Source organism: Curcuma longa, unplaced genomic scaffold (genome assembly GCF_044706935.1).
Source record: "Curcuma longa cultivar G26 ecotype Majalengka, Jawa Barat unplaced genomic scaffold, ITB_CL_G26_1.1 contig_14807, whole genome shotgun sequence".
Lineage (NCBI taxonomy): Eukaryota > Viridiplantae > Streptophyta > Magnoliopsida > Zingiberales > Zingiberaceae > Curcuma > Curcuma longa.
This window is the reverse complement of record NW_027429884.1, coordinates 1,298-13,879: the sequence shown is the minus strand read 5'-3', so window position 1 is coordinate 13,879 and position 12,582 is coordinate 1,298. Positions and strand designations below refer to the sequence as shown.

The 12,582-nt window shown below is 35.0% G+C and overlaps 1 protein-coding gene and 1 pseudogene across 1 annotated transcript; both read right to left on the bottom strand.

The window, feature by feature from the left end:
• Positions 1-3,188: 3,188 nt before the first annotated feature.
• On the bottom strand, positions 3,189-6,779 carry LOC141816195 (uncharacterized; annotated as a pseudogene).
• Positions 6,780-7,582: 803 nt separating this feature from the next.
• Positions 7,583-11,517, bottom strand: LOC141816194 (N6-mAMP deaminase). The gene is made up of 11 exons (XM_074704022.1): positions 11,412-11,517; positions 10,316-10,386; positions 9,176-9,267; positions 9,048-9,107; positions 8,738-8,971; positions 8,572-8,648; positions 8,427-8,496; positions 8,217-8,330; positions 8,059-8,125; positions 7,876-7,980; positions 7,583-7,795 (listed from the first exon to the last, which is right to left on the bottom strand). The coding sequence occupies exons 1-11, from the start codon at positions 11,513-11,515 to the stop codon at positions 7,671-7,673; spliced, it is 1,119 nt and encodes a 372-aa protein (XP_074560123.1). The 5' UTR covers positions 11,516-11,517; the 3' UTR covers positions 7,583-7,670.
• Positions 11,518-12,582: the final 1,065 nt, after the last annotated feature.

Genomic DNA, 12,582 nt, shown 5'->3' with positions numbered 1-12,582 from the left:
ATCCACTCAGATTTGGGATTACTTCCTGAGTACTCGACACTCAACCTCGGCACTCAATGACTAGACACTCGATCTCGGCTGACTCGACACTTGGCCTTAGCACTCGGCCTCGACATTCGACATTGGCTGACTCAATCAAGGCAGCTCGACATTGCGCATCTCGGCCAAGTTAGCTCGACCATACAAAGTTGCATTGTTGTTTCTGTCATTGTATCCTAGGAAACAAACACTCATCTTAATCTAGTAACATCGCCTAAGGGGACGAATCTATTTTAAGGAATCTGCATTGAATGCAGGCCTTAATTTCTCTATTTTCTAGCACTCGAAAACCCACTCAGATTCGGGATTACTTCTTGAGTACTCAACGCTCCACCCTCAACACTCGATGACTAGACACTCGACCTTGGCTGACTCGGCAATTGGCCTTAGCACTCGGCCTCAGCACTCAACATCAGCTGACTCAATCAAGGCAGCTCAACATTGGGCATCTTGGCCAAGTTAGCTCGGCCATACAAGGTAGCTCAATCTTCTAAGCCCGTAGTTATCCCAAGTTAGTCATCCTTCCCCACTTGGCAGCTTGAGATTATCCACTTAAGTCAGCATGATAGATAAGTTTGAAGTTGATTTTTGCATAATTTCAATTTAGAAAAATTCCCCTCTATCTCTAACAAAGATTGTCCCAACATATCTTACTCGGGCTTAGCCTAGGGTCCAACAACGTTGAAGAGGAGGATCTTCATGTAATATCAAAGTGGATAGGAAGAACATGTGTGTATGGATATAAAATTTATGGCCAGGATATTCTATCTCTATAATTTCATCCAGTAACCCATCAAAATCATTGCTTGCAGCTCCATCATTGGATGATTGAACACAAACCCTACTATTCATTATAGTTTTTCCATTCTATATTTCTAAGTATGAAAATTATATCTATTTATGAAATATGTTGGCCAAGTATGTATCATTGTTTTTGGATCCCATGAAAAATAGAATAACAATTCTTGCTCAATGTGAGCTTGATTATCATAAATCTAAAGTCAAATTTCAAAATTAATTAAAAGTCAAAATATGTGTAAACCAAATTTAAATTATTTACTCACATATAATTTGAACCATGGTATAAATTCTTCATCGCAGAAGCGATTAAACTCTTGTGTCAACATTTCAAAATTTAAATTTTAAAAAATCCTATAAAAAAATTAATTATAACACAAATAATTTATGATGTAAGAAATAAAAAAATAGGAAATATATACTCACTCGAAATATGATGTTACTTTTGGATAATTCAGTAAAATATATGTGTGGGTTGTCCGCCATTCTTGACCAGTTAAGTATCTCTGTTTACATGGTCCACTTAGTCGACCAAGGTAATTAAAAATTAAAAATAAGGTTAAATTGGGATCAATAGGACCCTCATCATTTCTTCCCGCTCTTTGTCTTTTGCTCTTGAACGTAAGGCTCAAAATAATATGATGCAAAAGTTGTTACTTCCTCCACAATGTATGCATTAACAATAGAGGCTTCAATATGTGCCTTATTTTTTACTTTTTTCTTCAAATGATATAGGAATCTGATTGTAATAAAATAAATTATATTAGATATTAATATATATTAAATAATTTTATTTTTTATGCATTAATAATGAAGTATATAAGAAATATGATTTTACCTTTTAAATGGATACATCCATCGAAAATGGACAAGACCTCCAACTTTGGTCTCATATGGCAAGTGAACTAAAAAATATTCCATCAAATAAAAAAATAAAGGTGAAAAGATCCTTTCTAAATTATACAAAATTATTAGAATTTCTCTCTCTAACATCTCCATGTGTAAGTATCTCAAAACTGTTGAGCAAATATCATGAAAGAAAATGCTTAACTCCGTAATGACACCCCATACAAAATTTGATAAGAGCTCCTTAAAAGCGATAGGAATGAGTCTTTTCCATGAATATATGACAATCATGACTTTTCAAACCAATCAATTTGCATTCCTTCAAATCGACACATCTTCCAAGATTAGAGACATAACCATCTAAAAATTTCAAAGATTTCACTCATTCACAAACAACACGTCTTTGATCTCTATTCAATGTATAAACTACCTTTGGCTTTGGTCCCCTACTACTTTCATCGACATCAAGAGTGAAGTCTTTTACAAAGGAGTCACATATCTTTTCTTGCATTCAGATTATCTTTTATTTTTTTGATGATATCCATCACTGTATTTATCAGATTATCAAAAATATTCTTCTCAATATGCATTACATCAAGATTATGATGAATCAAATGACTGTACCAATATGGTAAATCTCAAAATATACTCTGTTTAGTCCATTTATGTGTACTTTCCATATTCATAAGTTGTACCATGTGGATCTTCAATAACAGATGAAAAGTTAAGCACTCTGTACCAAATTTATTGACCTGTTAATCTCAATGGTGGGGGTGTTCTTTCAATTCTATTCTTAGTGAATTCTTCTTTATTCCTTCTGAAATTATGATTTGGTGGTAAAAATTATCTATGACAATCAAAATAACTCAGCTTCTTTCTCATGTTTCAATCTGATTGATTTTGATCTCTCCATATATATTGGACATCCTAAAATCCCAACAGTACTCCATCCCGATAACATGTCATAAGTCAGAAAAGTCATTTATGATCCAAAGAAGAGCAGCCTTCATTACAAACATCTGATTAGTATGCACATCATATGTAGAAAAACCTTCATCCCATAGTTGTTTCAGCTCTGCAATCAATGGTTGCATATAAACATCTATTAACTTCTTCGAATTTTGTGGGTCAGGCACAACCAATGTTAAAAATATATGTAGTATTTTCATGCACATTCTAGGTGGAAGATTATACAGAGTTACAATAATTGGCCAACAAGAATAATTTCTTCCTGATTTATCAAATGGAGCAAATCCATCAGCACAGAGACCTAACCGAATATTTCGAGTCTCCTTCACAAATTTAAGATATGTTCTATCAAAATTTTTCCACTGCCTCTCCATCTGATGGATGACACATTAGTCCCTCTTCTATTTCATGAGTTGCATGCCAAGTCATGTGTTGAGCAGTGACTTTTGATGCATAAAGTCTTTGTAGCCTAGGAGTTAAAGGTAAATAAAATAACTGAGTGTATGTTTTATGTCGTTGTTGACTCCTTCTAATACTCTTGTACCTAGCTTGATTATAGAATTTACAAACTTCTGCATTTTCATCATCTCCCCAATATAACATACAACCAGCTCTGCAAACATCAATTCTTTCCATTGGAAGACCTAAGTCTTTCACAAGTTTTTTCATATTATAAAAATCATTGGGCATTATGTGATCACACGGCAATGCCTCTCCAATAACTTGAACAAAATCATTAAAATAATCTTCAGACACATTATGCTCTGCCTTGACATTCAACAGTCTTGCTGTGAGAGATAGTTTAGTGTGATTGTCACAACCAAACCACAATGGTTCATCTGCAGCACTCAATAATTCTTGAAATTGGAGATATGATTCATTATTCACATTTTCACCAACTCCTGGTACTTCTATCTCCTCCAACGGTGATGCATAAGTAGTAAACATTTGTTCAACTATTGGAGGAAAACTAGAACTTGCACCACTCGGTTCAGCAATAAAATTCTGACCCGCTGTATCAATTATCATCCTCTGATATGAGATTTAATTGATCATAATAACTCTGATCTCCACTAACTGAGACTTGTATGTTTTATCCATAATCCTCATCAGATATGAACGGTTCACCATGACAAGTCCAATTATAGTAATTGGGGGTGAAACTAAATTTACAAAGATGTTCTCAAACTTTATCACACTGTAAAAATTTACCATTGTGACACTTTCTGCATGAACATCTTATTTTATCTCCATCCATAAACTCAACATTACTAGAAGTAAAATTTAAAAATTATTCTAACTCAATAATAAACTTATCAGTTAAACCCCTACGTTCAGGTAAGTTCTTTTTATACATCCAACTTCTTTCTTTCTGTATTTTTTTCCTATTTTTAAATTTAAAATATTAAAATATTAACTTTTATCTACTACAAATAAAAACTAGTATAGACCTCATCATCAATAACATAAACATAATTAATTCCTACTAAATTGTAATAACAAAAACTAATATTCAAAGTAACCACTATTATAGCTAAATACTTTCCACTATCAAAAATAACTATTATTGTAAATATACCTAAAGTCAGGTGAACAAAGATGAGTATCTCTCCAATTATTTTAAGTCCACGCAAAATATAGACCTGCACAAATAATATTACAAAATCAATAATTAAAAATAATATGCACAAATAAATACTTTTAGTAAACTAAATTAATATCACAAATAAATAATCTGGCACCGGTGGCGGAGATGCGATGACAACGTGAGTGGGAGATCTGCGCAAAGGGAGAGAAAGCGAGAAGAGAACGTAATTTAGGGTTTAATGCCCTAACTTTAGTGACGAATCGACTTTCGTTGCTAATTTACAGATGAAAAATTTTTTCGTCACTAAATATGCGACGAAAAAATATTTCATCGCTAATTTAAATGTGATGAATTAATATTTCATCGTGTATTCACGATGAATAATTCTTTCGTAGTCGAATTACTGATGAATTTGTTTTTCATTACCAAATTTGTGATGAATTTTTATTCATCGTCAATTACCGATGAAACACATTTTCATCGCAAATTGACAATGAATTTGGCGATAAAAGTATTTTTTGCGATTAATTTAGCAATGCATTTAATATATTGTTAATTCTGTAATAAAATTATTTTTATCATAAAGAATAAAATTATTTTTATCATAAAATTTATCATAAATTTGTGATAAAAATGTATTTTGTCATAAAAATTATTGCTAATTTGTGATAAATATTTTTTATTACTAATATTTGTCCCAAATTTATCAATTTTTTGTAGTGTTAGTTAGATGCCAAGTAGATTAAGGTTGACTAGATATTTGACAGTTAATCAATATGTTAGTCGGAGATAGGAAAATTCCAAGTGAGTCATGGTTGACCAAATATTTGATGATTAGAGATGACGAAAATCCAAATGGGTTATAGATAATCAAACACATGGTGATCGGAGATAATGCAAGTCCAAGTGGATCATGAAAGACCAAACATTTGGCATAACTATGGAAGTCCAAACAGGTTATAGAAGATCCAATGTTTAGCATACAAGAAGTCTAAGTAAGTCATAGATGACCAAACGCTTGACAATGAGGGAAGATTTAATAGGTTATGGTTGATCAAATATTAGACATAAGATGAGAAGTCCAAACAAATCAAGGAAAATCAGATGTTTGGCAAATGACAAAGTCTCGACATGTCAAGGTTTATAGGATGTTAGGTAATGAAAAATCTCAGCAAGTCAAGATTGACCGGATATTGAGCAAAGAAAGTCTTGATAGATTCAGGTCAATCGGATATCAAGCAAGATAAGAATTCAAACTTGGTAAATCAAAACATGAGTAGTAGTCGATTGATAGGGTGTATTAATCGATTGAAAGACTCTAAACTCTAAAATTAAAGTTTAAGGTGTTTTTAGAGTTTGCTACAGTAAGTTTTTGCTATAGTAACTTTAGAGTTTATTATAGTAATTAGGGTTTGCTATAATGGCAATCGACTGATGAACAGTAACAATTGAATGTTACTGTAGCAAATAGAAAGTTGATTGTTCAACTCTATTGATCGTAATAAATCAACAAATAGAATATATCAGTCAACTGATGTCACTGTTCAAGCGAATAGAAAGTTCATAACTCGACTATGGGATTAGGCAATAGTCGACTGATTGTAATAGGTAGCCAACTGATGTCATTGTTCAAATAAACAAAATATTTAGAACTCGACTACAGGATTCGACTGATTAGGCAACAATCAATTGATATGAGCAGTCAACTGATGTTAAGGTGAATGAAGTCGTTGAGTTAATAGGTCAAAGTAACGTTCAAATTTATAGTGAATCAATTGACTGATAGGTAAGATCAGTCGATAGATATAAATCAACCCAACAGTAACCCTATAAAAGAGGATTTCGAGGAAGATCAAATAGTCGGTTGTATTTTTTTATCGTCAAGAGGCAATTTCAAACAACAAAAAAGCTCTCAAAGTAAAGTTCTTAATTGTAAAGTTATTTTCGCTTTCATTTATATTTGCATCTTTGTTTCTTATTGTATTGTCTTGTAAAAGAGCTCTCCGCCTCTGAAAGACATCCGAGAAGGAGAAGGTTAGGGGTAGTAGTATTGCTAGGACTAGGGCTTGGAATAGTTGTTTTAGGAGCTTAATGATGTGCATGTGCCATCGAATTTGCTTGAAGTTTCTACTACGCAATCCATCGACATGATCGAAACTATTCATACACTCTTTAGCTCGCATGGTTCTTAACAAGAGAGACTCGTGAAACCCTGGGATAGAAAATCCCTTCTAAATAAACAAGGCTGATACATATGACTCAAGTCGAGTTTTTGACTCAGCTTGAACTCCTGAGTTCCCTATGTGACTTTGCATAACGAGTGCTCGGCAACTCAAGTACACCATCTAACTCAGCAACCTTAACGCCTGACTCAGCACTCAAGTCTCCCATGCAGCCTAATAATCTGAGCACCCCGGCTTGGCATTCCAAATCACCCTTGCAACTCCTCTCCAAAATGCCCCATGCGACTTGACACCCAAGTCCTCAAAGCACTTCGCTCAGGGTTGCATCGAAGCTCGATACTCAAGGCACCTTCCATTACTCCATACTCAAGGCCCCCCTTCGAGTATCCTGTGCTTCCCCAAGTCCCTTATAATGGGCCTGATCCCTCTAAAGATCACAAGCTCAAGTCACTCCTGAGCATAACCCTTGTAGGGATGAACCTTATGGTATTGACACGTATGGATCATAATTTTGTGGGAATAAATCAAGAAAGTGCATAGTCATGATAGGCCCAGGCAATCACTAGTCATGGTTCCCTTAGCATCCATGTTGGTAGAGTCCTTGCCCACGAGGCCCAATGACCCTTACAAAAGGCTAGTTACATAAAAGAAGTAAAGTTGATAACGATATATGCTGATCTAAACTCATTCTCCCCTTTCTCCCTGCATTTCATTTAATCATTTTCCATTACATCCCTTGCTTCCATCACCGGATTCTAACATAAGCATCGGAAAGACTTTGCCAAACCAATGCCCTTTGACACATGTTAATGCACACAGGAAGCTTTTATGTCAGCAGCCAACAAAGAGGCAGATTTTGAATGCATCAAAATCCATCTGATAGGATATTGGTTATAATTTGTAGAGCTTTTCAACATTTAGTTATTTCTCATTCTTTGTTGTGTCTACAACATTTTAAATTTTAGGGAGATATTGACAACAATTATCCCAACAGAATTGTCTAGCTTCTGCAGCATTAACCTTATGGGCATAATTACACAAATTGAAAACAATAAATCACTAGGAGAAGTTATATACCTATTTTCCGCACCCATTCAGTGGAACAAAAAAGAGTAACCAATTGTCCTGAAAATGTTCTTTGGTTATTTGCAAGGCCCACTAATCCATTATCTGATTATGATTTCAGTAATCTGAAACTTCCAATACAATGTCTAATTATGAGCACGATCACTTCCAACAAGAGAATATTACATGAATAATGTGCCTTCAGCTTCACAAAAAATCTTACTAAGCTCTTCTTTGACTTCAAGATCAGCAAATGAAAATTGAATGGCACTTTGAGCAAGAATAAACATGTCGCGCTTGTTTAGTCCTGCATAATTAAAATACAATATTGCAGTAAATATAAAGGTTGACAGATATGCCTTGTAATAAAGATGGTGATTAACACACCAAATGTTGAGGCAGCAAGACGGTACTCGTTTGACAGAGATGTTGAGAAAAGGCCAGAATCATCAGTGCATAGTGCCAGTGGATGGTTTGCTTTGTAAAGCTCAGCTGCACAGTCATGTTCTATCAGTTGTCTAATGAAAGGAAATGCATAAGCCACCGAACTTAAGAAAATGAGGTACAAACCAAAATGATGATCGGATAAGGAAGAGAGGCGTTCACTTTGGATATTTGATGTCAAGCATATCTCAACCTGCGATACATACATGGGATTTGAAGTAAAATATAGGAGCCCAAGTTAGTGAAAAAAACTAAAAAGAGACTGGACATATGGAGATTATTACCGGGATCCTTAAGACTTTCACCCTTGTCCAGTCCTCTTCTTTAAGGAAGCAAGCATGGCCTATTCGTTGGGGGCAAATATCGATCATTGCTTTGATTTCCTTATGGTTTGGTACCTAAAATCTCTAAGTCATTAAATTGAACTAGTTAATCAGTTTGAATCAGATCGACCTAAAAATTAGTTTGAAGGAGCACTATGCTTGACGACACACCTCTCCACAATGGAGAGTAATAGGTAGCCCTAGCTCTTTAGCGTGCTTCAGTGCTGGAAGGAAAGTTTCCCTGCAGATCAAAAGTCATGTAAGAATCTGGGAACTGCATTTTCTATATTATAATTACATTGCATGCACAATTTACCATTCACCAACAATAGGATTGCCAGAGAGATCAAGTCCAACCACGCCAAAATCCTTCAGTTCCCTTGCAAGCTTGACCTATAAAATTGATTAATGCCTTCACAAGTAGCATTCAGATTGAATGATTTGACTGACAAAAAAATGCAAATATAGTCCTCTGATAGTACTGTTTCCATTGCAGATGCAGTGGTCTCACGGCGATCAATACTCAGAAGAAGGCGCACATAAATTTTCTTCCTCTTCTTGCAGTTGCTTATACAATTTACTGGTGTAGTTTCTGAAAGAGGTGAATGGCTTGCACCTGATGTTACAAAATCAACATCAACAGTATCAACTGCTTGTATGCCATTTATGACTGCTTTCATATATGAAAGCTTTGTCATTCCTTTGGATTCATTTTGCTGCAAGATCAGAGTAGTGTCATTGCTTAATTGTTCAATATCTTTGAAAACATGTTTGTCCCTCGTGCACAAATACCTTTGGAGTTGTTCTTAGTTCAAGATAAACAACATTCTCAGCAGCAAAATCTTCAATGACCTATCATACAGCAAGATGCAGAAGTATGACAGAGAGTGGACTGGGTTACAATCATGCAATTGATGTACCTCCTTAGTGATTCTTGTCACAGTTTGATGGTCAGTGGTAAGTATGTGAAATAAATCAAAAAGCTTGAAGCACTCTGGCAAAGACCGACCATCTGCAGCAAAGATGACATATATCAGTGACTTATCATAATTATTGCAAAAACTAGCTACCGTATTGGTATTCAATTTTCTTAGACTATCATATTCTTGAATTATTGTGAAAATTATTCTTAAGATCCTACCTTCATATTGTGAAGTCAAATGAAAACAGTCTCTTTTTTACATCCAGAAAGGGTGAGAGAGTATGTGTTTTTTTCTACATGGATATGATCCCGATTCAAGAAGAGAGATCCCATGTTGGTCCTTCCTAGCTATCATGTTCTTCATTATCCTAAAAACTATACTTGAGATCTTTCCCTGATATTATTGAAACATTTTAGCTATCATATAGTCTCATTTTCTTTTATTGCAGAATAGGTGCCAAGATCCTACTAGGTAGATTTTTTTATCCGCGTAAATGAAGAGAATTAACAATAATCTAGCATAACAAAGATGATAATCTTCATGATAAAAGAAAAAACAAAATAATGTTCAAATTAGAAGGAGCTTTTCACTATAATTCAGTCAAATTATCAATGGAAGGATTATACTCACCCATAATTCAACAGTCGGCCAAAGCTAAGCTTACTGCAATATTTACAATGCATATCATGATAAGTACCAAATTAAAAAAAATGCAAAGATTTCTCTAACCAAGTTCAAGTGACTTATGTAAGTGGAGGTAGAATTTAAATCGTTGTTATATAATTGAGCTCCGGATAAGTACCACAAAGACATGATTAGGCAAGAAGAAACACCTAAGAAGGGGTAACAGGGACAATCAGGCTTTCCATGTTAAGGCAGTTGTAAAAGTGAATGATGGTAAATAATATCTATGTCCAGTGGGAAGAAATAATGAAACTGCTGCTGTGTCCATGGAAGAAATGAAGAAAGGTGTAAAAAAACAAAAGAAAAATGAAGTAGCATTAGACAGAAATATGAAAGTTGAGTTTTGTCAAAAATTAACAGGAAATATTGAGATTCAAAGAAATAGTTCAATTTATCTCCAAAGCAATAGCAATAACTGAATCAAGGAAACCAGAATACTTCTGTATCACTTACTTTTCATGATAACATGTACTACATCTTCAAAATCAATGACACCTTTATCTCCCAATACTTTTGCAAGCTCTCTGTAGAAGTTAGAGGAAAGGCACAGATAAGATTAAATAGGGTAACTCGAAGTGTTTTTCTAACAGTATCACTGTGTAGGATAATGCCACCCCATGAAAGCTATTACCTTTGCTAACATTGTGTTTAATTGAATATTTGAATTCATCATTTAATGCATCTTGATGCAAGCATAACCCAAGACTATCAATATATTGTGCTTTAAATTATTGTATTTAAATATTCATCTCTGCTAAAAAACGCACATAAAGAACAAATTCTTAAGTTAAACCATCAAATAGAGAAGTCGACCTACTTTTTTCAATGTATGTATGGGTCAATGCCACATTGTATATTAAAGAAATGAGATTAGCGAAACCACCATAGTACAAGCTCCACGAATGCATCTTATGAGAATCATTATCTAAACACCCTACCATTACCACATTAGCTGCCAAGTTTGTCACAACTGCTTTTTTTTAAAAAATTTTTGTCTTCACCCATTAGTTAAATATAGTTTCTTTTCGTCATAAATCTTAAATTCCAATCACGTGAACTCCCATAGTATGCAAAGGCCGAAAGGCTCATTATCACTATTGAAGCAAAAAAACAAAGGCAAATGCACAATGCTATGTGAAATAGGGAATTTTCCAAGCCATGGCTAGGTTTTCGCAGGCAGCCAGTCCGGCGGACATAATCTGCCTCGAAGAATTTCCAAATAATGCCCACCTTAAGCATTCAATATCACTCCTCAAATTCCATGGTATAAAGGAAACATCTTTCCTACTTAGAAAACAAAACGAGCAGTATCAGACTCGTAGAAGAACCTAAAAACCCATCGAAGTTATACATATCGGTCCGACAGACACAAGGAATTAGAATCGTTTCAACGATGGGCGGCCGATGATGACAAGCATCGACAAGTACCATGGCATACAGTGAGTGATCCAGAGAGAGTATGAAATGATAGCATGGACGTTTCGATGCCGGATCCCTAGGTATGGATAGATGAGTCAGTTAGAAGGGACAGAGATGGGAGAGATCTCACAGCAGGGTTGAATCTCTGACGGAGCCATTGAGGTGAGCATGGAGCTCGATCTTGGGCAGCAGTTTGCACCATTCCAGCAGCTCCATGTCTCCACCTGCGTCCATCTCTTCTTCGTCGTTCGTTCAACAGCAGGGGAGTGCCTTTATGGATGGGCTCAGAGTCAGACCCCAGGGAAGGGACCAAAAAGTAAATTGCTAAAATTTCAAAAATACCACAAAAAGAAATTAAATTTCTTTTAAAAATACCCTCAAATTTCTGAGAAAGAACACACAAGCCAGTGGATTTCCCGCTGGCGTCGGCGTGGAAGCCATAAATTGCATACGAGTATGGATTTCCCTTTTGGCTATGCATCCTTTTTTTTCTTTTTCCGTTTTTTGCAAAAATTTCTACCCTTTTTTGCAAAAGTCAAAAAGGGTGTCTTTTCAAAAAAAGAAAAGAAAATCTGAGAATAGAATAAGTACCATCTTTGGTAAAAAGACCCGCTAGAACCTCTTTGCCTCCTTTTCCTAAAATCACAAAAGCCTTCATGGGTCGGTGGTTGGAGGATGTTTGTCACTTGTAGTTTGAGAACAATGTGAAGTATAATAAAAGTGAATATAAATAAAAGTGAAATAAGTCGTCCATACAAATTTGGGATAAAGATATCTAATCAATTTTATAGAAATCTAGCTTGGCATCTAGTCAGAAATCTACTTTTTTTTTATGTGCATGGAGGTTAAAAGAAGTGAAATTAGAGGTGTAAAGAATACCCTCTTCTTTTAGTTGAGCTACTTTTAACCTCTTTGAGTTAAAAATTAATACTCTTCTTCTTATTATGTGTATAATGCATCCCTTTTTGGAATTCACTCTTTTAGTAGTAGTTCATGCCAACTAGCTGTGAACCACTGTATATACACACCTATCTGTAAGTGGGCAATGCCATAAACAAATAAAGAACAGGTAGAGTCTCATTTCTTCAAATCAAATAAGACTCAAAGAGCCTCGGGGTATAATGTAATGATAGGATATGGTTGAGTTGATTACTATAAAATAGACTTGTTGAAATAGACAAGGATCGAATCTCGACAAAGCCGAGACAATACCCTCCCCGTAGTAGTCAACTGTAGTTTCTCGATTTACCTCCTCACAGATGATCGTGGGACCGATCGTGTAAGGTCGTTAGAGTGGTGAA